Source organism: Bipolaris victoriae (genome assembly GCF_000527765.1).
Source record: "Bipolaris victoriae FI3 unplaced genomic scaffold scaffold_16, whole genome shotgun sequence".
Taxonomy (NCBI): Eukaryota; Fungi; Ascomycota; class Dothideomycetes; order Pleosporales; family Pleosporaceae; genus Bipolaris; species Bipolaris victoriae.
The window spans coordinates 41,229-66,400 of NW_014575376.1; the positions used below are offsets into that span (position 1 = coordinate 41,229).

Sequence of the window (25,172 nt, forward strand, 5' to 3'; positions counted from 1 at the left end):
GCGCGCTTTGCCCTGCCGTCGGCCTTTTGGCGTCCCTAACGCCGATCATCTGGAACTTTTTTCTGCGACCGCGCAGTGCCTTTCGACATCCACATCTACACAACCACAGCCACAATGGTCAACACATCTTTGAAGCGGAGACGGACCGAGGACCAGCTCAGAGGAAAGGTACCCAAGAAGGAGAAGAGAAAGGTCAAGAAGCAAAAGCACTACCACAGTTCGTCCGACGAAGAAGAAGGTGCTGCGCGCGATGCCCCAGCACGAGGAAGCAGCCAAGAGCCAGACGAGCCATTCCAGCCCTCGGGCGCCAATGCAACTCTTCCAGGAAAACCAGAACTGTCCAAGCAGCAGTTGAGGAAGCAAGCAAAGTTTGAGGCGAAGAAGGCAGCGCAACAAGCAGCTGCGGCCGAGGAATCTTCAGCCAGCGACGATGAGGACGAAGCAGAGGATGCCGCGCCAATGAAGAAGCCTGAGCCCAAGTTTAAAGCCAGCATACAAGCAAAGGCTCCGGTAAAGTCTGCGCTGAAGAAGACGGCTCCCGTCGATCACGCAGCCCCATTGCCAAGCGACATCGAAGATGACGACGAAGACGACTCTGAACCTGAAGCCGACGAGTTTTCCATTGCCGACTCAGAATCCGACGCCTCAGAAGCTTCTTCCGTCTCCGAAACATCTACCGCTGCTGCGCGCAAAGTCCGCAAGCGTAACGACCCCGAGGCCTTTGCAAACTCCATCTCGAGAATCTTGGGCTCGAAATTATCGACGTCAAAACGCACAGAGCCTATTTTGTCGCGTTCGAAAGATGCGGCGACAGCGAACCGCGAGCTTGCTGACTCGAAACTTACCGAGAAAGTGCGCCGTCAACTCATTGCAGAGCGCAAGGCTGCGCGGGATAAGGGCCGTATCAGGGATGTTCTGGGACTGAATGATCCCAGCGTCAGCACAGAAGCGACATCGACAAAGGAGAGGGAGCTCAGGAAGACGGCACAAAAGGGTGTGATCAAGTTGTTCAACGCAGTGAGGGCGGCTCAAGTCAAGGGAGAGCAGGCCGAGAGAGAAAGCAAGGCGGGCATGGTAGTCGGTATGGACAAGAGGGAGGAGAAGGTTAAGGAGATGAGCAAGCAAGGTTTCCTCGACATGCTCACTGGAGGGCAGAAGAAGGAGCAGATCGCTGAAGCATAAAAGCATGACAAGGAGTTGTTTAGAATGTTCATGATACCATTTACTATACAAGCGTTTTCCGAGTCGTCCTCTACGCCAGTGCATATGCAAGCTGAGTGTTTGTGTTATACATGCTTTGTACCAAATGTTGCGTACGTACGAAGAACCGAAAAGATGCCACCCAGCGTCGTATCTGGCACTTCTGCTGGGACCATCAAATCATCCCCTATTAGATCCCACTCCACGCCTCGATCAAATGGGCCTATATTGGACATGTTGTGAGGACTTATTTGCTCTCGAAATCGCTTGCCTGCAAGTTCCTCGTCATGCTCGGCAACCGTACTACCAGCCCATCCAGCTCCTTGCTCATCTTGACCTGGCAGCCCAGTCTGCTCGTCTCAGTGAGGCCAAAAGCCAAGTCGAGCATATCGTTTTCGTCATCGTCGGGCTCTTCCATCTTTTCGTAGTAGGCCTCGTCTTCGACAATAACGTGGCAGGTCGAGCAGGCGCATGAGCCTCCGCAGGCGCCCTCCATTTCTATGTCGTTTGCTTGGGCAACGTCAAGGAGATTGTCGCCGTCGGCGACTTCAAAGGTCGAGGAGTGGCCATCCTTGTCTATGAATGTAACCTTTCGTCTAGTATTGTTAGCGACTGGATCTATGAGTCAAGAGTAGACAGTGAAGACGCACTCTTCCCCAGGCCTAGGAGGGTCTAGGTGACCGTGGCGGGGTGCATGGCTGGCGGAGAATTGTCGGCTGTTTCGTAGCCACGAGGGACTTGTTGGAGTGGCTACTTTGAATTGCCGTGGTTGAGACGTGGCCGCCCTCTGCGTGTGCATCCCTCTCTGGCATGTCATGGTCGCCCAATGGCTGGTCGATGTCAGTGGAGTCGACAAGGCGCTTCTCGCGCCTGCTATCCGTCCCTCGACCAACATCCAGCAAGCTCGGTTCGCCGCCATTGTGGGTGTATGTGGCCGCTCAATTGAGAAGATGGCAGACGTCAGGGGGTAAGTGCGCAAAAGAGCAAATGTTTGCCAGGATAAAAGTCGCAACAAACGAAGCCGCCGATAAATCCGAATGCTGTGAGACGTCGACGACGAAATGTTGGCAGCACAGACCGCCCCACCCTGGTCCCTCTCTTGAAAGCGCATGCATCCACCACCAGCACTCACAAAACAAAACCGACAGCGGGCACCACCCTAAGGCCCTTCCTCTCCCCCATACCCCGCCTTCACCATGGCCTCCTCGCGCGATGCCCCAAACCCCCTCCGACCGTACTACATCCCGCCTTCCATTGGCCCGCCTCCAGAGGTTCCGCAGAACCAGACCGTCTCGTCACCACTCCCGCCCGCTTTCAAGCCTGCCCCCAGCAATAAATCGAGTCTGGGCAGCCAGGCACGCGACATTCTCTCAGATCTCGACTATGACGCGTACTTTCCAGAGACATCGCCCACAATAGCCGGCCATGCAAAGAAGCTGCTGGATCATGCGCTGTGGAACTACACAAGCGTGCTGCTTGCCCAGCCATTCGAGGTAGCGAAGACGATACTGCAAATCCACGAGGCCAAGGGACAGCTTTCCGCGCTCAAGGATGCTAGTGAGTGGGGCCACAAGAGAGGGCCAGGGAGCTTTGCCAGTGGAAAGTTTGAGGATGTAGGTACTCTGTCAATGACACCCCCGTCTGACATGTGAATGTGGGCTAAATAACCGTGCAGTTCCCGCCTTCAGACGAAGAGTCTGACGAGGACTCTCCGGGATACTTCACCACAACAGCACCGCGCGTGAACCCCACTTCGCCATACTCGCCCAACGACTCGCCATCGAGGTCCCCGCGGAGGCGCCATCGACGACTCGATAGTCGATCACCCTCGCGGACACCAACTCAACCCCCACCATCGTCACTCAGGAAACTAGAACTCAAGCGGGCAGACTCTCTTCTCGAAGTAATAGGGCAATTATGGCAGAAAGAGTCAGCTTGGGGAGTGTGGAAAGGCACAAACTGCACCTTCATCTACAACTTCCTGCTCAAGACGACTGAGGGCTGGTTTAGAAGTCTGATCTCAGCCCTGCTGAACATACCCGACCCCGGGCTTGTGGGGGCAGCAGGAAGCGGCATTGGGGGTCTCGATGTGCTCGACAGTCCCAACCCATTGACATCCCTCGGTGTCGCTGTTGCTGCAACAGCCATTGCCGCTACCCTCCTCGCACCCCTCGATCTAGTGCGAACACGCCTGATCATCACACCCATCTCATCCTCCCCACGCTCCATATACCCATGTCTCTCCCTCCTCCCTTCTCTCTCCGTCTCCCCCACCCTCCTCCCCGCAACCATAATGCACGCCTGCGTGCCCACACTTGTCTCCTCATCCACCCCTCTCTTCCTCCGCTCAACACTAAGCATCGACCCCATCCTCACCCCCGCCACCTACTCCTTCAGCACCTTCCTCTCCTCTACCGCTGAACTCTTCATCCGTCTCCCCCTCGAGACAGTTCTCCGCCGCGGCCAGGTCGCCGTCCTGCAAGAACACGAAGCACAGCGTGTCGCACAAGAATATCAGGCCCCACCCAGTCGCTCAAAGAGCCCAGCTTACGGTCTGGACAGGCCGAGTAACGACAACGGATTCGATACAATCGTTGATCCTGGTCAGTACAGGGGTGTCCTGGGTACCCTATGGTTCATTGTTCGTGAGGAAGGCATCTCAGTCTCAGGTCCCAGCGCGGCTAAAGCAGCAAGCGCAAAGGCAATGGGATTCTCCCGACCACCGCGTACAAGGAAGGGTCAGGGTGTGCATGGTCTCTGGAGAGGCTGGAGAGTCGGTGTCTGGGGCTTGGTCGGTATTTGGGGTGCTGCTGCTTTGGGTGGAGGTGGAGGCGAGTTTTAAGGCGATGACAACTGCAATTGGAACTTGCTGCCCTCTATGGAGGTTTTTATGAATTTTTCGTTTTTTTGCTGCGTTGCTGTTATGATCAGCGTATGCTAGATACACCAACCACTCTTCGCTGGCGTTGTTGAAAGAAATTTATCCATTCGTACTAGATGCTTCACTATCAATTCGTTACAATGAGTGTTTATTGTGACTGCCTGGTCTGCTATGTTTCATTGTGCTTCGCACCTTGGTATAGATCGCGGCAAACCTAGTGTGACAGCTGCCAGATACATGTGTGCATGTTTGGTCTGGTGGTGGTCATTTTAAGCAAAAAGGGAGAGAGAGACTTTCAACCATACTTTGCTCACATCCGACCAATATCTAGCCGCATTTTCTACATTTTCTTTTCATTTCATCATCTATGTCATATATCTTTTTTTTTCTCTTCGTTATCATCATCTAGGTACAGTCTTGATTTCGTAGAAAGCCACAATGAAATGTTCCAACTTTTCCCCTTTTCTCCTCTTTCCTCTCTCCTCTTTCCCACTTCCATCCCAACCCACCACCACTTCAACCTCCGCCTCAACTAAGCCCACATAGCCCTAAACTTCATATCAAACTCCTCTTTCAATGCCTTAAACGCCTTGAGCACATTCAGCAAGCCCTCTCCTTCCTCCCACGCAGGGGGTTCCTTGTCCTCATCCTCCTCAGCATCCCAACTCTCCTCAACCTCAGACTCCTCCTCTTCACTCCCCATCTCATCCTCCCAGCTCTCCTCGACCTTCTTCTTGGCCTTCTTCTTCAGCTGGATAGTAACTTCCTGCTTGAACGCGCCCTTGTTCGAGGAGCCAGCAGTGGTGGCACTGGCTTCCGTGGCCGTATCACTGGGTAGCATTTTGTCTTCGCGGTTTTCCTCTTCGTCGTCACCGCCGCCGCGGACGTCGATGAAGTCGAGGTCGGATTCGGTGGCGAGACCCAGGAAGCTGGAGAGACTGGTGGTGATGGTGGCGAGGGTCATGCTGAGGTCGTTGAGGACAAACCAGACGTCACCGCGTCGGATCTTGTTGGCTTTGATCAGGGCTTCGACGTCGCCGTGTTGGAAGAAGTCGTAGAGGTAGGCGTTTAGAGGGAGTTCAGAGTCTTCCGGGTAGAGACCGACGTGGGGAACGACGGCTTCTTCAAGGAAGACGCCAGAACGGCTGGTGGAGCAGAGGTCGTGCAGAGATTCGAATTTGTCGTCGTGGCCAGACAAGGCAACAAAGGTTGAGCGAGCCTTGATGTTTTGGGGCTGGGTCACACCAGAACTTGGGGTCTTGCTGCCGGCGGTGACTTCGGTCAAGGGCAGAGTGTTGTCTGGGTGTTGTACATGCTGGTCGACGAATGTACGCACATAAGCAGTGAATATATCGAGCGTAGTCTTGTTGTGACGGCGCAAGACGTTGGTGGCCGTCTCTGGCATTGCCGGTAGGAACACAATTGACGGGCTCTTCTTGACCACTTCCTGGACGTACTCTTCATCTGCCTGTCGACAATACCTTCGACCAAATAAGTGCGACATTGTGAGCATGAGCTCACGTAGAACCTGCTCCCTGTTTGTGTCGATCTTGGCGCACAGCTCATGAAAGTATCCGTCTTTCAGTAGCGCATGGAATGCAAATGATGAGTTCTCCGTAAAATAGAGATGTGAGACAGCGCCCGCAAAGTTGAGGGGGGTACCCTGTGCATCAAGAAGATACTGCCTGCGGAGATACTCGATAGAGAATCGCAAATGGTGGAGCACTGTCATCTTCGCATCCTCGCCGCCCAGGTACAATCGCGGTTGTGACAGCAGAGCGTTGACACAACGGACAGCAAAAGGCGCATTCCCTGACGAGTGCAGCAAAGTGAACAACCGCAAAACCAAAGTAGTGGTTATAGGGAAGTGGCCATTGAGGTCAGGGAGTCGGGAGCTGATGAGCTTGTGAATCTTGCTGAGTGCCACGCCATGGAAGACGACGTTTCCGAGCATGTCGAAACCACGACGACCGGCACGACCGGCTGCCTGGCGGAAGTTGAGAGCTGTCAAGAAGACAGAGTCACCTGAGAAGACCACAGTCTTACACGGCATGTTAATACCTAAGGCCAAAGTACCAGTGGCGATGACCACCCGCAGATAGCCCTTGCGGAAAAGCATTTCGACACAGTACCGGTACTTTCGGTTCATACCAGCGTGGTGGACTCCAATTCCACGCATGAGGCCATCAATCAGCCACTCTTCTACACCACGGTAACGCAGCTCCTTTGCGTGTACAGCAAACTCCTCCTGGGACAACTTCTTATGATCGGCAAAGTGAAATCCATCAAGAGGTTTGTTCGGATCAAATGAGGCAAAAGCGCTAACTTCAACGCTAGCCGCCTCCTTCATTTGATCTTGCTTGGTCATGCCCTTGGAAGCATCTCCACGGAGACCCTGCTTCTCTCGTCTCTGCACCTCTTTCTTCCAGTCTTCCCATTGTTGCAGCTTGATTTTCCACTTGGGGCTTGTCTCTTTCCAGGCAATTTCGGCATCTACAAGTTGCTTCATGAGTGTTCGGCACATCTTCTCGCAAATCGCACGGTCATAGTTGAAGATGATACCCGGGAGTGCATCTTGTTGCTGCAGATCGGCTAGCAGTGGTAGTATGCTGGAAATGTCATGGTTGATTTCCATTCCTAGCTCGTCCACTTCTCCGTTGTTGTCAGTACTGTCTTCCTTAACTTCATCGGTGGGCGATGCTTCCTGAATACGGTTGATGGAACTGCTGAGGTCACTGCGCACCTTCTCGAAAGGCGATGCCTCATCCGCCATCCAAGCAGTGAGAATTTTTTTGAGGCCATCTTGCCACTTGATGATATCTGCCTTCTTGATGATAGTAGGGAGAATTTTAGAGGGATCGAGTGACTTGTCGACAGGGTACTTATCAGTTTGATGTTTGCACATAGTCTGCCACAGAGTCAGGCAGTCCCGGGCTTCGAGAGATAGATCGCTGGGAAGACCTCGGCTCCTGTTTATCAAGCTGGCAACAGGATGCAGGAATGCAAAATCCGCATGCTCATCGAGACCGAGCTGAGCAAATGACCGGTTAGCCGGAAGAGGCAAGTAGCTCGCTGGGTCACGCTTTGGAGGCGGCGTATAGACAAACTTGCGAAGATCAGAATATCTGTGCGGATGTTGTACCATCACAAGCTCATTGCCGGCAGCCTTTTGACTAGCTGAGAGCCAGTCGTTGAAAGATTCTGCATTGCCAATTGTCGCAGAAAGAGCGATGATAGGGCAAGGAGCCATGAGTAGCAATTGCTCCCAAACCAGTCCATCTTCGGCTTGTCCAATACAGTGGACTTCATCAAATATAATCCATTTCACTCTTTCAGACCAACCCCTGGCGTTGCTGGGCGCCAACAGCATAATTTGCAAAATGTGGGGTACTGTTACCAGAATCTGGCATCCCGTGGGATTGTTGATACGGTAATCTCTTGTGTGAATACCCCATACAGATTGACTGTACTTGTAATTCTTCGAAAATCGAGCTTGAATTTCGGCAGCGATCTGGTTGACAAGTGCTTTCGTTGGTGCAACATAAACCAGAACATCCTCATTGTTGGCTTCCAAGACTTGCTTCATGGCGTAAAATGATATGAAGGTTTTACCAGCCGAAGTTGGCGCAATGACAAGCAAGCTTCGCCGAGCATCAATCTCATCTAGTACCCGTCGTTGCCACGCGTCTGGCTCGAACGGTACACGAGAGTCTGGAGCAGAGTCGATCGTCCTATCAAAGTAAGGCCCACAATGGAGAAGCTGAAACTCTTCTGGGGACAGCGTCAAAGCAAGATCGGACACTAACGTGTCTTCCAGTGCCTGTAAAAGTCAGCATCAGCAATTCAAGATACGCAAAACACTGCAGGTCATCCAAGATCATACAAGCAACGCAAGTATCCAAGATGTGCTTCAAGCATCAATCAACTTACAAATTTAAAGGGCAGCTTCCGATCGCCTTGAGCTGACGGCACCTGAAGCTTCGGCAACTTCAATCGATCGATAGTAGCTTTGAGGCATATCGCAATGGTCTTGGTAACAGTCTCGTGATTACAGAGAGTCCGTGCAGTATCGAATAAGAGTGCTGCAACATACAGACCCTTATCCTTCGCGTTGTCACGGCAGTAACGCACCCACATCTCTAGGAGAACGTTTAGCATGTAGATGCGCACATCTGCACCAATAACCTGACGCTGAGCCTCGCTGCGGTCCGCCAAATATTGTCTGGCTTTGTTGTACCGCGACGCCAGGTCAACCTGCTTTTCGAATCCTGCGCAAGAAACCGTCCAAGCCTGATACCATTGCTTTGCATTCTCTTCATCTTTGCGCTTAGAGCTTGCTGCAATACTGTCAAGCATGGCTTGTTTTGAGGCATTGATGTTCTTGGTGCTTTGTCTCTGCACTTGTTTTGGTCTTTTGTTTTCCGTGTTCGATGGCGCAGGCTTTGTCTTGTCGCCGAGGGTAATTGTCTCTGGGTCTAGAACTTTACCAACAGCATTCGTCAGACTGGCAGCGTACGAAGTCATCTCAGCCATGAAAAATTGATTCCGGCGAAGTGCTTTCTTCGCAATCTTTGGGTCTTTTTCTACGACCACTTTCGCCTTTTGATTCAAAGACTTTTGGCTGTGCCAATGTGTGACTTCACGAAAGATGGTAGCCGATGTCGGGTCTGGTTTTCCACTCGACCGAGCTACGTCAAGGTGAATTGGGGCTAGGTGAGGGTCGAAGACGTCGTTCGAGAAGGGAAGAACCTTGTATGTGAAGCTTTCGTCATCACTGCTGGTCTCGGGTGAGCCTTCTGCAGCAGGAGACGTGCTTGGTTGCAGTGGGATATCAAGATTGTTAAGAGCTTTTGTGGCTTTGAGAAGGACCTCAAAGTGCTCATTGGGCTTTGGCGAAGCCTTGCAGGCATAAGAAGCGAGCAATCGCCCGTCAATAAGGTCAGCTAAGTCACAATCTGGATGACCGGCGAAAGCTTCTGCCCATGCCGGACTATTGATGAACCTGCGCGCTTCATGACAAAACTCTAGAATGAAGTTGTTGACCTCCTCAGGAATTTCTTGATGATTCAATATGCGCTCCGACAAAGCCAGCTCTGACAGGGCTGCTGCCTGTCGTAGTAGAATAGATGACAGATTCGCGTTTGAGGCTGAAAGCTTCGAAGCGACAAGCACTGTCAGATACTCACGCTCAGTCAGAAGCTGATCACATGATTCCCTGATTGTTTGTAAGAATCCACGCATGTGGGAAAGGTCGACAATGTCAGTGACATTCCTCTCAGGATGATGATTCTATGATTTGTGTCAGCACCTTATCAATGAAGAGCGCAGAACGCGACATAACAGTATTCATGCCTTGTATATACTTACTGCTGATGAGACGTCTAGGGTCAAGGAACGTGCGTGCTCCAAGACTGTTGTGACCACCTTTGTGTCCTGCCACTCAAGCCCATTCACGAGTGCAGCGCTGTAGCCGCGCTGCATCATGCTATAGATAAAAGTGCGAAATGATGACTTGTAGCTTTGATGACGGCCCTTTACACTTGGGTCCTCATCCTTGAGAGAGCCGAGGTCCTTGTGTCGCAACATCCTCTTGCGGATGTCTGTGAAAGAAGCTCCATCGTGACAGAGCACAAAGTAGATATCGGTAGCACGTAGGTATTCTGAAAACTCGACTGAGGAAACTGAAGGGAAAGTGTGGACTTCAGTCTCTGGGACAGCGTCTGGCAGATTGACCCTGAGGTGACGAATGATGGCTGCTCGTGCAAGCAGATACTTCTCGCTAACGGCGGGAGAGGCATCTTGAGGCACACAGAATTCTTGATGCTCGTTAAAGAACGCGATGTGGAAGTTGCAGCTGCGGGACAGGAGGCCCTGCAGATATTTCTCAACAGTGTACGAGGCGTGTAGTAATTGGTAGCCTGGGTCGAAGTCGAGATGTGGGTCGCTAAAACACTGGAGTAGGAGTGATTCGCCGTGTACGAGAAATCTCTCGCTCCCTGCGAAGTCGCCTACCAGGTCGACCCGGCGACTGTAGAGATTGGAGTACCATTGGAGAATCTGCTCCGTGGTATCCTGCTCATTGGCGGCCATGATGAGTCCGCACGTGATTGGAGGATTCCGGTGCGGTTCGGAGGTAAAAGGCCAATAATGAAGGTAAGGTGAGGAAAGAGTGTTCTTTTAAAGGAGCTACCAAGTGGCAGATGCCGTGGGGTAACCGCTGGTGGCGGATAGTGGGGACTTGTCGATCCCGTGCCAAGACCTAGATATCTCTCGTAGCAAAACCCGGGAGACGACGTGGTTTTTGTGTGTTTGCAGTATAAATCAGATTGCGTAAGAGAATAAAGGAGAGATAGAATGCTTGTCTAGTAAGGATTGCACGTATATCTGACCGGGTGTACAGTGAACTGGGGTGGAGCCGCACTGTCTGGGTTTTCGAATTTGGAAAAGCCGAAAAGACCACGCGACTAGTGCGCGCTAATCAGTAAGCGAGGTGGAGTGTAGCACCAGGGGATAATACTTGGGCATGGCAATCAGGCTTAGTCGTCCTACTGTGTAATGTTCTGACCGGAATATTAATCAGATGCCCGGGCTCGCGAAGTGGAGCCTGTAGTTTTGCTAGACTAGCTCATCCGCTGCTGCCACTAACAGGGGTTTGTTAGCCCATTGGCCATTGTATCTATTCCAGCAGAGGAGGGAAATAAGTGTCTAGATATACCAGAACACAAGGAATATCATGTAGACAATGTTTGTATTTGGGGAGAAAGGCGCCGCTTGGCGGTACGTTACAAAACAGAACGGGCATATCCGCGTACTTGAGCTGTGTAGGAATACACCCAGCTATTCATTTAACCGAACGCCCCAACACCCAATTCACACCCTAGATAAGCGAAACAAAGAAAGGCCCAAGACTGCCAAAATCCATATCTGAATCAACCTACACTACCCATGTTACTCGTACAGGATACTTGACAAAATTCGGCGTGGCGATGAAGGTCTGAGGCACGGAGTACGATAAGCCGACCGAAAGGTGGTGCGGATTATTATCGATGGAAAATGGTGATGTGAGAAATCGCAGTTTACTTTTGGAGAAATGTCAGAAAGAGTTGGACTGGATAAAGAGTGGCTGCTTACCGACCTGGCATTACTAAGCCTGAACTTAGATGTCAAGTGGGGCCAGTGTATCAATCTTGGTAGAGTATTAGCTGGATACAATGTTTCTTTCAATACTACTCACAGAGACGAGACGACTCCAGTGAGCTGGGCTAGGCGGAGGTTGAGGGGGAGGAGATGGAGGGTCATCTCTCGAGCGGTCTTGCGGTGGCATAGTGACAGCCAAACTCGATCCGTGGTAGGAAGAGCGCGTGTTGATGGAATCAGATGTTGTGCCCGTCAAAAATTGATTCAACATGACCATGGTGGAATGAATGGAATTGACGGTGGAGTGGATAGATGCGATGTTTGAGGTTCAGGACAGACTGTTTAAAATTACGTTTCGATAAAGGTCGGGATGAGTAGAAGGGGAAGTGTGTTGTGCGGGACAAAACGCTAAAGTAGTCTCGAGGTTAAATAGTCTGAGGCGCGGTTTTGTTACGCTCCCAATCCAAAACCTCTAGGCACTGTTTGGTGGCTTACACGGGAGTCTGTCGAGCTGGCGTATCCAAACCGCCACGGAAAAGACAACCAGAGTCACAGCGGGCCGGGCGGGACAGACGGGTGGCGTCAGGCAGCACCAAGTCCGAAGCAGCGGGTGAAGCTGAGGCTGAGGCAGTTTGGTAGAACAGGAGCACGAAGAGCAAATCAAGATGTTGGCCTGTTGCAGAGGCCTGGGTTACGGGCCGGATACTGAACCTGAGGAAGGGAGGGAAACAACGTGGCGGCGAGCTACAGTTGAGCAATTGTGGCACAACGGTAAGCAGGGATAGGCACTGCTTCTTGACTACGAGGCGGCGGGGAAGACGGACCGCAGCCGTGACAGCCAGTCGATGGCACTGCTGGATAAGCTTTGCTTTCCCTCCCCGGAAGCATTTGCAAATGGCGGTCTACACAAGACCAGGACCCCGTCGATACGCGAGATGTCCTGTTTGGATGGGATTATCAGCGGGAAAAGCGGCCCCCCAGAAGGACGGCAACATGGGCCGTCATCGGCGCGCATTTCTGGCGCCGCTGGTGCAAGAGTCGGCAGAGGCTAGCACGTGGTGAAGCGGCAATGTTTGTCTATTTTTCAAGTGAAGCAAACAGCGGGCCAATCCAAGGGCGGTGTTGCTCTACACACGCCTACACACTTGTTGACGTGGATGCGTGCATACGCAGCGACTACATCCATCGGTGTGAATGTGGGCGGGGATGTGTGTGAAGGTGTGTGTGTAAGTTCGACGGTTGTGGGGAGGGTGGGCGTGTGTAGTGTAATAGTGGTGAGGGAGACCATGGCCGGCGTAAGTAACGACCAAGTGGCGCGCCAAGACTGACGCGAGGACCGTCACCCATCGCGACTTCCCTCTGCGCGCGCAGACCCGCCTTGCAGCCAATCCAAGCCTGGGCCGGCTCAATTCACCTCTCTCCGCAGTAGCCACAGTAGCGCCACGACTACGACTACGACCATCATCACCGCGCCGTCGTATATGAAACGCGGGGATACACAGCTTGCAATCTCCGCGGCGACATCTTCCCACTACCTGCGCATGCGCGCGTCCGGCATGTGCTTCACTGGGTCGTAGGGCTAACAATCACAAATTCCGCCGCTGCGTCACCCGCCTGGTGATACCCTCTCCGCCCTTCCATCGGCTTCCTCCCTGCGTTCCGCTTGATTCCCTCCGCGCTTCGCACGACACTCTGCCATCATGTCCTCAGTCTGGAACCCCGACAATGTGCGAGACGTGGCCGAATCAGTAGGCATTGCCTCACTCGCCGACAACGTCGTCGAAGAGCTAGCCCGTGACGTCGACTTTCGTCTGGCCCAGGTCCTGGAGGAAGCGCTCAAGTTTATGCGACACGGGAAGCGGACAACACTGAGCACACAGGACATATCCAATGCCCTCAAGGTGCTCAATGTGGAGCCTCTCTATGGCTACGAATCTACCCGGCCGCTGCGCTTCGGCGAGGCTTCACTGGGACCTGGCCAGCCCTTGTACTATGTCGAGGATGAGGAGGTCGATTTCGAAAAGCTCATCAACGCTCCCCTGCCCAAGGTGCCACGGGAAATCACCTTCACAGGTAAGCTACATGCCCCGTCACTTGCCCTGTCCCCAATTTTCTAACTCTGCCCAGCCCACTGGCTTGCCGTAGAGGGAGTCCAGCCCTCTATACCCCAGAATCCCAATACCAACACTGCCGACTTGTTACCCAAAGGCCCTAACGCAAACCCACATCTGGCTGCTGCCAACGGGCTCGACAATGTCAACGTCAAGCCTCTCGTCAAGCATGTGCTCTCCAAGGAATCCCAAGAGCTGTTCAACAAACTGTCGGGCGCTCTTGTCGATGAGACAAATATTGAATGGCAGAATGCAGCCCTGGCTGCAATCTCGACAGAGCCCGGTATCCATCAGCTGACAACATATCTTTTGAGCTTCATAGCCGAGAAGGTTACACACAATATGAAGAACTTGTTCATACTCAGCCAAATGATGCGCGCTTCCGAGGCCTTGTTAAACAACCAGGCCATCTACCTCGACCCTTATGTTGCCTACATGGTCCCACCTATCCTGACTTGCTGCATTGGCGGAAAGCTAGGACCAGCAAACCAACCCGCGCCCTCCAATGCCTCTTCCGAGACTCTGGGCGGGGCGGTACCCGACTACAGCCGCGCTGCTTCTGATGCCTTTTACTTGCGAACACTTGCAGCACACCTTCTCCGGAATATTTGCAGAAAGTACTCGTCATCAAACCAGGGACTGAAATCCCGGATCGCCCGCACGTGTCTAAAGCAATTCATGGACCCTGACAAAACAGTGGGTGCGCATTTTGGCGCTCTACAAGCTCTTCTTCTCGTCCTTGGTCCTTCTGATGCACTCCGAGGATTGATTCTACCCAACATAAAAATGTACAGCGAGGATTTCCTTGCCAAGAAGCTGGCCGATGAGAGCACGCGCCATGATGCGGAGATACTGCTTGAAGTACTCGTCGGTTCCTTCCCTGCTCTCGTTCCAAAGGCCGTCAGAGAACGAGCCGAAAAGGCAAAGAGAGAGGGAACATACACAGCATCCAATCTCGAAGATGTGCGAGAAAAGCTGGTAGACAAAGTCGGTGATCTGGTAGCCGGGCGTCTCATTAGCAAGAAGATGGACCTGGAAGCACAGGAGCTACTGAGCAAAGATTTTGACATTTGAAACATTTAAATCACGTTGATTTTCTCTTCGTCTTGAACGGTGAGAGCATTTTTGGCGTTTTTATCTCTTAATCTTTTCAATGGGGAGACGTAAAAAGGGCGTTTAAGCAACGTCTTCTATGATACCATTTTTCTCCTCTCAAGACTCAGTGATATCTTTACCACTGTCTCACATACGTAGCTTGGTACAGAAATCAACAACTCGGTTAATTCTTCCCTGTCATCGTTGCTCCCCTTAATATGTCCGAATTTCACCATTCCCAACTTCCATCTTTCACTTATCATCCGTCCACCTCGCCATTGCAACAACCACATCATCCACACCCCCATCCACCATCTCAACCCCCCTTTCCACAACCTTCATAACACCACTCCGTCCGTTCCTCTTCTCCCGCGCCGGTACCTCCCCATCAACCACCCGCCCACGAGACAACTCCCTCATCTCACTCTCCACAGCCTCCATCTCCGCAAAAAACATCGCTCGGGCCCTCGTCCACTCCCCCTCCGTCCTCTCCACACGCACACCCTCCCCCTCACTGGGTGGATCCAAAAAAGGATTCTGCGGCGACCCCGGTACTGCGTTGTTCCGCCTGCGATACCGCGGTGTAGGAGGTACGTCGATACCCGAACTCAGCGCTGCACTCTTGTCTGTAGTTTGATGCGTGTTTGTGGGGTCGGCAAAAGGGTTTGCGACGTCTCTTGTATCTTTGCTCTCTTCTTTGCTGCCATGTTGCGTTTGAATGCTGTCGCTACGCTTCGCTTCGCTCTGCCATGCTTCTTCGTCACTAGGCGCCGCTTCGCTGTGCTGCACAATACAGCATACTACCACTGTCCATGCGAGTCCCAGCGCCGCGGCGCACAGCGTACCCAAAAAGAGCAGTTTGAGACCCAAGGGCAGTGTGGTTGCGAGGGACATGTCCGGTGAGTCTGCCATGGCGTTTTCTGGGCAGCGAGTGCAAGAGGTGGAAGGGAGGGTTTTGTATGGGACAATGGCGAAGGGGTAGAGGAAGTTTGGAGGGGAAGGGCGGGGGTAGGATGATTGTGTTGTTGGATCTGGTGTGGGTGGTGAGCTTGTTGTGTTGAGTGTTTGGAGGATATCGCGGGTTGTGGGGGTGGAGAAGGGGAGTGAATGTGAGGTGTGAGTGTGGCGGAAGCCAGGGACTACACCTTGGATTTGGGGTATGGGGAAGTGATTTAGATCCGTGGTATGTGATGTGCGGGAGTGGGTTGGACTTGGGGGTGCGGTCGTTTCTTTGGGTTGCTCAGTGTTTGTTTGCATCGGCCGGGTAGAAGTTCCAGAAGATGAAAAATGCGGTAATGAGTTTTGGTTGCGGTGATGTGCTAGCATATCTGGGGACATGGGCGACATGATTGTTTCTCCGAGTCTAGCAATGTTATGAACATGTATGGTACAAAGCGAAAGGATGCTTTCAAAGGCGTTGTGTCGATCCGTGGCGTTTTAGGAACGACAGTGGATAATAGTAGTATAGTAGGTGCACAAGTATCGCAAAGAAGCTGGGAAAATAAAAGAAACAAGTTCTTTGTTCACACCAGGAGCCATGTTCCTGTCTTGGAAAGTCGCGCTCGTTCTGGAAGCAGCGTGTGTGGAAGCAAACGTTCAAGGCAAACGAGCAACTCGGACAGTTCAATAAAGCTACCCAGCCTTGATTATTATCCAACGGGAATTTCAGTCACTTCAATCAAGATAAATTCAAACATGGGACAACGTGATTATATCTCAGAAACTATTACATGTATATATGTGACCTAAGTACAGCAAACAATGGAGCTGACTGGTAAAAACAAAAAGACGCCACCCAATGAGGAAATGTGTTGCCCTAAATGTGACACTCTATACCACGCAACGACAGTGCTTTTGGTCAGCTAAATGATCCTCCAATGCAGAAAAACAGAAATGGCGATGTGTCAAGATGCAGAGACAACATCGCTGTAGCTATGAGTGCAAGCCCATGTGATGTACCATGCTAGCACGGCGAATCCTCACATTCAAGTCATGCCAACCTCTCATGTTCACTAACGTATCCTGAAACTCGTGAAATTCCATACACATAATGTCCTTCAGCGTATTGCGTTTATCGTCGATTGAAGTTGAGGTACTTGGCCGCAATGAAGAGAATGGCCAGGTTACTGACGATGAAGGCGACGAATATACCAAGGTCCCTCCATCGGTTGCTGAAATCGTATCCAAGAGGAGTGTAGAATTCATCGCCGACCTTGTAAGCGCAGTACTCGCACGCATTGGTCAGGTTGTCGCGAATGTATCCCGCTCCACCGCTGGAGAAGAAGTCGCTCATGTATGACCCGCAGTCCTGACCTTGGGGAGATTGGAACTTGTTGTATTCGGCGGGGGTACACTGGACGCTTTGACCGTGAAGTTCCGTAACGACCATACCACCGATCAAGCGTGTGAATGGGTTAAGCTCGTAAAGCCAGACACGCCAGAACTTGGGGATGGAGGGCTTGGGGATCGTGACACCGCAGAAGAGCGCGAAGATAATCTAAAGTTGGAATTAGCCAGTGGTTCATAACATTGATACGGAGCCAACTTACAATGATGAAGGGGTTGCAGTAGGAAGCGATGAAGGGAGTAGGTGTCAAGGCAGCGACCGCCTGGCCCAATGTAACGGAGAAGATTTCGGTGATCAGGACGATAAAGAATTGATATCCTGCACGCGAAGACTCCGAGTTGAGGCCGGGGATGTAGTATAGCGGGAGGAAGAATGCAACAGCGCACAAGATACTGTACGGCATCTCGGCAATGACCATGGAGAGTGCAAAGGGGAACGTCTTGTAAGCCTTGGACATTTGCTCGCGGAAAGAGATGGTACGCTGAATAGCATACTTTGGCTCAACCTGAGCGAGGATAAGAGCTGGAAGGACGGTAACCTGGAAGATGATGAAGACACGGTACTGCAAAGATGTTCGAGAGTTGTCGAGGTTGAGGTACATGAGACCTGTGAGCAGAGCAATGATGACGTGGTTGAACAGACGGGTGAAGCCGTAGTTGGGAGTGCGCCAGAAGGCGAGGTTCTGGCGTCTGACAACTTGCTTGATCTGGTACGACATTGGCGTGGCAAACTCCTTCTGTTCAACTGGCTCAGCGCTACCGACGGCAGCAATGCGTTCCTCTTTGAGCTGGGTAATGTGTCGCTTGACCTCGGCGAACTCTTCAGAGTCAGTCCAGACGTCTGCCCAGTCGCGGTCACCAATACGGGGAGCAGAACCAGCGCCTACAGCGTCGAGCATCCATTCTGCTGGGTTGGCATCAGAAGGGCAGTTGGCACCGTGGCGGCGGAAGTAGTCGAGAAGAACATGAGCATCTTTACCAATGTCGCCAAAGTATACGCATGTGCCACCGCGCTGGAGGAGCAGGAGGCGGTCAAAGTTCTCGAAAAGAGCAGAGTTCGGCTGGTGGATGGTGCACAGGATAGCTTGACCGGCAGCAGCCAGTTTACGGAGGAAACGGACAATGTTGAAAGCGCTCTGAGAGTCGAGACCAGAGGTAGGCTCGTCCAGGAAGAGAAGTAGCTCGGGCTTGGCGGCAAGCTCAACACCAATGGTGACACGCTTGCGCTGTTCAACTGCCAAACCACTTTCGGGTTCTCCGATAATGGCATCAGCGATATCTTCCATCTCCAGCAAAGCGATAACCTCCTCAACGTATGCGTACTTCTCGGCTTGAGGCGTCTCGAACGGCTGACGCAAATCGGCGGAGAAGCGGAGCGCTTCACGTACGGTCGTAGTGGGTTCGTGGACATCGAGTTGTTCGGCGTAGGCAGTTCCACGTTGGAAGGCGATACCAGGTGGTTTACCATCGACAAGCTTATCACCACTGATGACACCAATGTTCTTGCGGTTAGCAAGCACATCGAGAAGTGTCGTCTTACCAGCACCAGAAGCACCCATAAGAGCTGTCAATTGGCCGGGCTTGACGTATCCGTAAATGTTCTTCAGCAGACGTAGCTCTCCACCAGGAACGGGGACATCGTAGCAAAGGTCTTCCCATGTGAGGACTGCCTTGGATGCGACTTTGAGGTCTGAGCCCTCGTCACTGCTGGCCTCTCCGCGGTTGCGCCTGTTACGTTTCTCCTGTAGTTGAGCATTGAGCTCCTTGAGTTCCTTGTCCTCTTTGACGAAAAAGGTCACTGTACGGCCACCTGCGCCCCACTTGACAAACTCTCCAAGGAAAGCGTTTGCGAGAAGGAAACCAATGATGAGCGCAACCATGATGCCAAAGTTCATCCAGAGATCAGATGGATGCCATGAAAAGGAGGTCTTGATATAATCGGTACCGGAAACAATTGGGTTTCCCGCCTTGCTGCCAGGCAGAGTGCAAACTTGGGAATTGAGGTCGTTGTAGCCAGGTCCAAAGGGAATAAGAGAAGCTCCCGTGCAAGTGAGATCCAATCGTTTGAACTCGTTCATCATCAATGCTGCAAAACCAAGACCCAGGGCATTGATGTAAAAGATCCAGCGAAGCCACTTCTGCTCGGAGTCCCATTGAATAAGGTAACCAGATGTCAAGACGAACAGCGTGATGATAGTAGCGGCTAGACGAATAGCGACATCGAAATCAGGGCAGAGACAGCCGACCGTTCGGAAAAACAGGGTCATGGCTAGGTATCCAGTAATGATCATAAGGACAAAGATGAAGAAAGCTGCAGCGTCTCTGACCAGGTTCGTCATGAAATAGACGATGATGGAAAAGACGAGAATCTGCACCGATGCAAAGAGTAGATCAACACCGATTTGAGCTATCCAAAGAGCCGACGGGCGATGGAAGGTAAAGGCGCGATGTTTGTTGATAATAGGCCGACCCATCATGGTAGAAGCTAATTCCGAGAATGCCTGGAAAGCGTTGAAGAGTAGAGCAATGAAGAGAACACCTCCACGTGTGAAGGCGCCAGCAGAGGTTTTTGGAAGATCCAGCCAGACGGTACCGATGATAATAGCAATTGCCAGGGATGTGATCCAAGAGACGACCAAGCTAAACTTGTCCTGCCACTTGAGCAGGAACTGACGCTGAGCCAGAGCCCAGACTTGGAGGTAGAAGGGAATAGAGTAAACCGACTTTTGAGGGGCGTGCCTCTTGCTTTCCTTGACAGCCATTTGGAACTCATCGTAGACATGCTTCTCTTCGACCATCTGAGCTTTGTAGGCAGTCATCTCATTGTCAAGTCTGGCTGCGACCTCGGACTTCTTGTAGGCCTCGGCGAGAGCGTCAGGGGTGGATGGGACGTCCTTCTCGCTCATACCAGGCTTGAATTCACGCTCGAATATGTCGGTACAACCAGTAAGGTAATCGGGGGTGGTCTGACGGGGCTTCTCCAAGAATCCCAGGCCTTCAAAGTAAGCACGGGCTTCCTGGGCAGGTCCAAAGTACACCTGACGTCCGCTATCAATAACCAGGACCTTGTCAAAGACCTTGTAGATGTTTTCCGAGGCTTGGTACAAAGACACAAATGTCGTCGTCTTGTAGATGTTAGTCAGAACCCTGAGTGAACGTGCGTAGTCGACGGCTGTGGAAGCATCCAGTCCTCTTGTGCTGTTGTCCCAGCTCATCAAGGAGGCACCCGTAATCATGGTCTCGGCGATGGAAACACGTTTCCTCTCTCCACCACTGACACCACGAACAAACGGATTGCCGACAATGGTGTTTCGAGTGTGCTCGATGTTGAACATCTTCAACATCATGCTGATGACCTTTTCCTTGAACTCTTTTCGTGAAAGGCCCGCAGGTCGCTTTCCAGGCACTTTGGTCTCCAGGGCAAAGTCGAGGGTCTGACCAACGGTAAGGGTGGGGTGGTGGTTTTCGTCCTCTTCGCAGTACACAGCCTCGCCTCGATACCTCTTCTCGAAAAAGTCTGCGTCAAAGGGGCCGTACTGAACGTTTCCATCGATCTTTGTGTATCCGTATCGTTGGTTGCTGATAACTTTGAGGAAGGTAGTGCAACCACTGCCTGGCTTTCCAAGGACCAGGACCATTTCACCGGGCTTTACAACACCCTTGAAGTCCTTCAGAATGTCAAACTCCTTGCCCTTCTTTCCAAGCCCGAGAATGCTGGCAGCAGTCTCAAAGACATTGAAAAAAGATACAAAAGAGTCGGGGAATGTCTACGCGGAGTGTTAGTCATCACATGCATCTAATCTCAAAGCTAAGCCTGATGCTGACGGCGTACCTTGACATAGTTTCTGACTCCGCCTGTGCAGCTGTTAGCGTGGATCTTATGTATAATTTCCATCTTATGTATGATCTGGATGCAAGGGATGTGTACGTACCAATGCCGCTGACGGTGAGCCCATCCCATATCACACCAATGCGCTTAGATTTTATTCCAGATCTCTCTTCTTCGTCACGGGCACCGCGCAGTGTTGCCTCGAGATCAAAAGGCTCATCCGAGGATTCTGAGCCAGCCTTCTCGACATCTGCGACTTGATCTTTGCGACTATGCTTGCTCTGAACTCGACTCATCCGGCGCGAGATGTTGCTAGTGCGTGAGAGCTCTTTGGACAATTGGGCAAAATCCGCTTCGGCACGATGAACATCGACACCATACTTGTTGTCCTTTTCGTCTGGCTTTGGGGAGTTGCGCGCGGTGGTATCGTCGACTGACGGGGTGTTTATGCTCGCATTGTCGTGATGGTTGGTATGGATAGCCTCAAACGTGGGGCCGTCGGTATGCTCATGTGGATGAGCATCACGCGCACCAGGGTTGTCCATAATGGCGGGCGGAACAGGGCGCGCCCTGGGATCAATTGAAGGGTCGTGAACGAGGGAACAAGGGGGGCAAAGTCGTCGTAGCCAGAGATGTGAAAAGTCGGTTATTCCCGGGGAAATGGGTGGTGGGGTGTTGAAGAGAAAAAAAAGAGAGGAATTAGTGCCACGCAAAACACAGGGAGTAACAAGTCGATGGAGAGGATCACAACAACTAGTTAATATAATAAGTACTAATGAGCAACGGTTGCCCGATACGCCCGTCGGTGACCGGAGATAAGAGCGTTAAGTGGGTCAATAAGGACCGGAGAGGTCAAAGAGTCGAGGGCTAAGCAGCTAAGCAGATTGCACATGTGCATGTAACATGCTATACCGCCATGCGTGTGGGGATGGGGAACATTGAGCCGCCCAGCGCCCCATTACACAGTTCTACTCCATGGCGCCGGCGTCTCTAACGGCAGCTTTTGCTGCTAGTGCTTGTTAATCATCGAGTTGAGCAGCCCGGTCAAGGGCATTCCTTCTCTATTCTCTCGTTAGATGGCATCCAGACAAGGCGATATGCAGCCAAGCAGGCTACGATCGCCTACTCATCTCGACGTCATGCCAGGCCTTTTCCCGGACAAAAGCAAAAGCGAACATACTAGAACGCAAAAAAAAGGGCGTCACCTGGCGATGGATCAAAACTTACATGCAGGGACAAATTAGCTGTTGAGGGAGCGCTAGACCAATGCCATGGCTCAAGCCCACTTTTTAGGGCTGATGGATGCGATGCGTCGTTTGAAGACTTGATGCCTTCGGCCAATTTGACAGTACATTTGTCAGCGCTCCTCGTGTACATGCTCCTGTTTGAGTCATGCTGGGGTAGTCTGGTTTGGTTGCGAACAAGGCAGGCAAAGAATCTGTAAAGGCCATGTTGAGCGTCGGTTCTTTCGCGTGACCATATCGGGGGGCTCTGATCCAAGGACAGTACCTTGACGTCTTTGATACACTTGTCTGCGGCTATCTGTTCGAGGGAACCGCCGTATACATAACAGCCATCGTCCGGATCAGCCGCGCCGGCACTCGCAATTCTCGCGTGCCGACGAGTTTCCCTCTTCCACGGACGAATACCGGCTGGCACCGTCGGCACACCCTTGCACCCGTTCCGACTCATCTCGACTCATCCCAGATCATGTCAGATCATACCCGCCGCCATTTGTACCAAGAGTGTCGTATACATATTGCGTGTGCGCCACAGTTGTGCATCACCGCATCGATAACCACTGTATAGTAGTAGTGGTAGTAGTGGTAGTAGAGGTGTGGATGAAGTTTACCAAAAGCCAAAAGTCGGTTCCGTGCCCTGTCGCTGTGTCCCACAACCCTGGCATGCAGTATGCACATCACCCTGCCCCAAACTATACGCTGCACTACACTACTACCCGCGCATCAACCCATGCCGGGCCCGAGACAACCTCCTTGTTCACCACCATATAGACTACCGTGTAAAAAGAAACACGTCACCACTTACACCAAAGCGGCAGCCCGAAGCGGTGAGACGTCGGGGGCAAGAACAGTTCTCACCTCCTTTTTTTACAAAAAAAAAATACCGTCAAACTCTTCCTACTTGCCGTTACACCATCAACGCCAAGCACGTGACATATGAGCACTACAACCCACTAAAAACACAGTTCACATCTAGGAATCTGGGAATCCTGCATTCCAAACATGGCTCACGGCCTTCGCGTCATGAAACAAAATGTCCGCCCCCATCTGCACGCACATGTGCATACTTATGTACATACTTCGTACCTTATTTCTACCATAAATAGCATATGCGCGGACACATGAAAAGTTCCCAGCTTGCCATCCAAACCCCCCCACTTCCCCCCCTTCCCCCCACTCCACATCCCGAGTCATCGCCACCACCACACAAAGAAAAAAAACTGTCATGTTTCACTTTGATACTCGGTGTTGGCCACAAAAAAAACCATCAGCACACCTACATAACACATCCCAGTCCCTACTACTACTAAAAACTTCTCACCGCGGGCATACGAGCAACGCGACGCGAAATCATGTGCCTGCGCGCTAGCCCCCCACACACACGCAGATAGAAACACAGCCCACGGCTACTTAGCGCAAACCGGCGGGCTGAACGGCAAGGCAGACGAGACTACCCTTAATGCGGTTCACCGTCACAAAAACCACAAACATCATCGTGCCTTTTGCTTCCCAAAAATAAACCCTACGCCAATCGGCTAGTGTCAACGTTGCTTCTGAAACATTTCCCATCGTCATTTGCTTCTATTTTCCCCAATTTCCATTACCTACGTATCTCGCTATTGACGCATAGTACGTCTAAGTATTCTGCCTTACTTTCTGACGTTCTTTCCACCCTTCGCTTTCTTCGCATACGGCAAAACGTCGGGAGTACAACAAACACATAATCTACTACTGCTAAATATCTATTTTTTGCGCGCTCGCGCGGTGAAAGTGGGGGGGGGGGAAGGAGGGAGCGATGAATGCGAATGACCATCTCACACGCACTTAAACATAGCAATGCGAAAAAACAAAAGTAAGATGGAGAAAGTGTAAGAAAATAAAGACGTTGAAGTATTTAAATACTGGATAGATGACCAGAAGACGGCATCAAGATATCAAACAAAGCTCATACCATCACCCCCCTTCTATCTTTGCTGGAAACAAAACAAAAAAAAAGCAGTCAAACAAGCTAAACTCGCCGAAATAATTATTTTGGTTTTTAAAGAGAGAGATATACTACGGGGGTTCAGAATGTTTATCCCACCAATTCGCTTCGCGCCCTTTCAAGTCTCCAAGCCAAATACCACGAGCGATACTAGTACGAGCAATAGTGGTACTACGAGTAGTGTTGCGTCGCCACAAGCTAGCGGGCAGAATACTTCGCATACGTCCTACTATGCATCTTCGTCGTCTGCAGCGACACCTTCGAGTGGTGCCGCGGCGGAGGGCCAGATGGGATCGGGTGGTGGGACAACAGGGGCGCAGGGGGGGAAGTAGTGGTGTGGGTTTTTGGGGCGGGGGATTTTGGGGTACGGTGGTAGGGTATATTGGACGTTTTGGGGGTATTGTGGGAAGTGTCTAGAAAGTATGGTCGGTAGATACAGTATATGAGACTGGACTTTCTCTCGTCGATCCTGGTAGGGAAGACATGGGGCGAAAGGGGTTTTTGTATATACCACCAAGCAAGGAATCTTATGAACAGGCTTATTTGTATTGTGGTTTTGTGTGCGGCTAGTTCCGCATTAAGGTGTCTGTTTTCTTCGGTGTTGCATGTGATTTGTGTACGATCTATAGCTAGAGTGGACTAGGGAATGTGTCCAGGTTGGTTTTTTTCCTTTCATATATTCATGTCTGCAGTGCAGTACTATTCACCCAAAAAAAAAGATTCATAAATAGAGAAAAAAGAGAATTCCCTTGTTGCAATTGAATTAGGTATTTACAACCACTCGGGAAGAATGTCTTCACCCTTTCGAGCGAGCTCAAGAACCAACAAACAGTATCGAGTCTTCGGATCCTGCGCTCCAAGCACTTTTGAAAACCCATCATGCGCTTCTTGGTACAGCGCAAGCGCATCAGAGTAGCGCTTCTGCATATGAATAGAAACCGCTAGATAGTAAAGGCTGGTCAGTGTATTTAGGTGTTCGTGCCCAAATATCTTCTCACGTCCTCGTAGCGTCTCTTGAAGCATCTCTTCAGCCTCTTCTAACTTTCCCCGTTTGAATAACACTACTGCAAGACTATCCAAGCTATCAAGCGTCTCAGGGTGCTCATGCCCAAATATCTTCTCACGTCCTCGTAGCGTCTCTTGAAGCGTCTCTTCAGCCTCTTCTAACTTTCCCCGTTTTGATAACACTATTGCAAGGTTATCCAAGCTATCAAGCGTCTCAGGGTGCTCGCGCCCTAATATCTTCTCATATCCTTGCAGCGCTCGCCGATGCATTTCTTCAGCCTCTTCCCACTTTCCTAGTTTTAATAACACTACTGCAAGGTTATTCAAGCTATTCAGCGTCTCA

At 51.5% G+C, this 25,172-nt stretch overlaps 14 protein-coding genes across 14 annotated transcripts in view; 6 read left to right on the forward strand and 8 right to left on the reverse strand.

Annotated features, from left to right (window-relative positions):
• Positions 1–114: 114 nt before the first annotated feature.
• Positions 115–1,182, forward strand: COCVIDRAFT_35028 (hypothetical protein; the record flags this gene model as incomplete). The annotated part of the gene is made up of 1 exon (XM_014704263.1): positions 115–1,182. One exon carries the CDS (start codon positions 115–117, stop codon positions 1,180–1,182), a length of 1,068 nt encoding a protein of 355 aa, XP_014559749.1.
• Positions 1,183–1,206: 24 nt separating this feature from the next.
• Positions 1,207–1,443, forward strand: COCVIDRAFT_90837 (hypothetical protein; the record flags this gene model as incomplete). Its single annotated transcript, XM_014704264.1, has 1 exon — positions 1,207–1,443. The coding sequence occupies one exon, from the start codon at positions 1,207–1,209 to the stop codon at positions 1,441–1,443; it is 237 nt and encodes a 78-aa protein (XP_014559750.1).
• A 4-nt stretch (positions 1,444–1,447) lies between these two features.
• On the reverse strand, positions 1,448–2,017 carry COCVIDRAFT_91041 (hypothetical protein; the record flags this gene model as incomplete). Its single annotated transcript, XM_014704265.1, has 2 exons — positions 1,448–1,796; positions 1,851–2,017. 2 exons carry the CDS (start codon positions 2,015–2,017, stop codon positions 1,448–1,450), a joined length of 516 nt encoding a protein of 171 aa, XP_014559751.1.
• COCVIDRAFT_91040 (hypothetical protein) lies at positions 2,016–2,171 on the forward strand (the record flags this gene model as incomplete). The annotated part of the gene is made up of 1 exon (XM_014704266.1): positions 2,016–2,171. The coding sequence occupies one exon, from the start codon at positions 2,016–2,018 to the stop codon at positions 2,169–2,171; it is 156 nt and encodes a 51-aa protein (XP_014559752.1).
• A 225-nt stretch (positions 2,172–2,396) lies between these two features.
• COCVIDRAFT_13334 (hypothetical protein) lies at positions 2,397–4,042 on the forward strand (the record flags this gene model as incomplete). The annotated part of the gene is made up of 2 exons (XM_014704212.1): positions 2,397–2,813; positions 2,876–4,042. The coding sequence occupies 2 exons, from the start codon at positions 2,397–2,399 to the stop codon at positions 4,040–4,042; spliced, it is 1,584 nt and encodes a 527-aa protein (XP_014559698.1).
• Positions 4,043–4,613: 571 nt separating this feature from the next.
• On the reverse strand, positions 4,614–10,171 carry COCVIDRAFT_23945 (hypothetical protein; the record flags this gene model as incomplete). Its single annotated transcript, XM_014704236.1, has 3 exons — positions 4,614–7,901; positions 8,012–9,370; positions 9,449–10,171. The coding sequence occupies 3 exons, from the start codon at positions 10,169–10,171 to the stop codon at positions 4,614–4,616; spliced, it is 5,370 nt and encodes a 1,789-aa protein (XP_014559722.1).
• Positions 10,172–11,237: 1,066 nt separating this feature from the next.
• On the reverse strand, positions 11,238–11,495 carry COCVIDRAFT_35032 (hypothetical protein; the record flags this gene model as incomplete). Its single annotated transcript, XM_014704267.1, has 2 exons — positions 11,238–11,267; positions 11,316–11,495. 2 exons carry the CDS (start codon positions 11,493–11,495, stop codon positions 11,238–11,240), a joined length of 210 nt encoding a protein of 69 aa, XP_014559753.1.
• A 1,423-nt stretch (positions 11,496–12,918) lies between these two features.
• On the forward strand, positions 12,919–14,403 carry COCVIDRAFT_90775 (hypothetical protein; the record flags this gene model as incomplete). Its single annotated transcript, XM_014704268.1, has 2 exons — positions 12,919–13,291; positions 13,346–14,403. The coding sequence occupies 2 exons, from the start codon at positions 12,919–12,921 to the stop codon at positions 14,401–14,403; spliced, it is 1,431 nt and encodes a 476-aa protein (XP_014559754.1).
• Positions 14,404–14,676: 273 nt separating this feature from the next.
• COCVIDRAFT_90909 (hypothetical protein) lies at positions 14,677–15,771 on the reverse strand (the record flags this gene model as incomplete). Its single annotated transcript, XM_014704269.1, has 1 exon — positions 14,677–15,771. One exon carries the CDS (start codon positions 15,769–15,771, stop codon positions 14,677–14,679), a length of 1,095 nt encoding a protein of 364 aa, XP_014559755.1.
• Positions 15,772–16,495: 724 nt separating this feature from the next.
• On the reverse strand, positions 16,496–21,144 carry COCVIDRAFT_23948 (hypothetical protein; the record flags this gene model as incomplete). The annotated part of the gene is made up of 4 exons (XM_014704237.1): positions 16,496–16,921; positions 16,974–20,537; positions 20,603–20,625; positions 20,703–21,144. The coding sequence occupies 4 exons, from the start codon at positions 21,142–21,144 to the stop codon at positions 16,496–16,498; spliced, it is 4,455 nt and encodes a 1,484-aa protein (XP_014559723.1).
• A 567-nt stretch (positions 21,145–21,711) lies between these two features.
• Positions 21,712–22,291, reverse strand: COCVIDRAFT_13339 (hypothetical protein; the record flags this gene model as incomplete). The annotated part of the gene is made up of 2 exons (XM_014704213.1): positions 21,712–21,747; positions 21,827–22,291. 2 exons carry the CDS (start codon positions 22,289–22,291, stop codon positions 21,712–21,714), a joined length of 501 nt encoding a protein of 166 aa, XP_014559699.1.
• Positions 22,292–22,812: 521 nt separating this feature from the next.
• Positions 22,813–23,067, reverse strand: COCVIDRAFT_90795 (hypothetical protein; the record flags this gene model as incomplete). The annotated part of the gene is made up of 2 exons (XM_014704270.1): positions 22,813–22,926; positions 22,999–23,067. 2 exons carry the CDS (start codon positions 23,065–23,067, stop codon positions 22,813–22,815), a joined length of 183 nt encoding a protein of 60 aa, XP_014559756.1.
• Positions 23,068–23,910: 843 nt separating this feature from the next.
• Positions 23,911–24,156, forward strand: COCVIDRAFT_35036 (hypothetical protein; the record flags this gene model as incomplete). Its single annotated transcript, XM_014704271.1, has 1 exon — positions 23,911–24,156. The coding sequence occupies one exon, from the start codon at positions 23,911–23,913 to the stop codon at positions 24,154–24,156; it is 246 nt and encodes an 81-aa protein (XP_014559757.1).
• A 439-nt stretch (positions 24,157–24,595) lies between these two features.
• COCVIDRAFT_91008 (hypothetical protein) overlaps positions 24,596–25,172 on the reverse strand; it is a gene marked incomplete at both ends in the record, with an annotated part of 3,690 nt that continues 3,113 nt past the window's right edge. The window contains one exon of the mRNA XM_014704272.1: positions 24,596–25,140. Coding sequence (XP_014559758.1) covers positions 24,596–25,140 — 545 coding nt within the window. The remainder of the gene's footprint in view (positions 25,141–25,172) is intronic.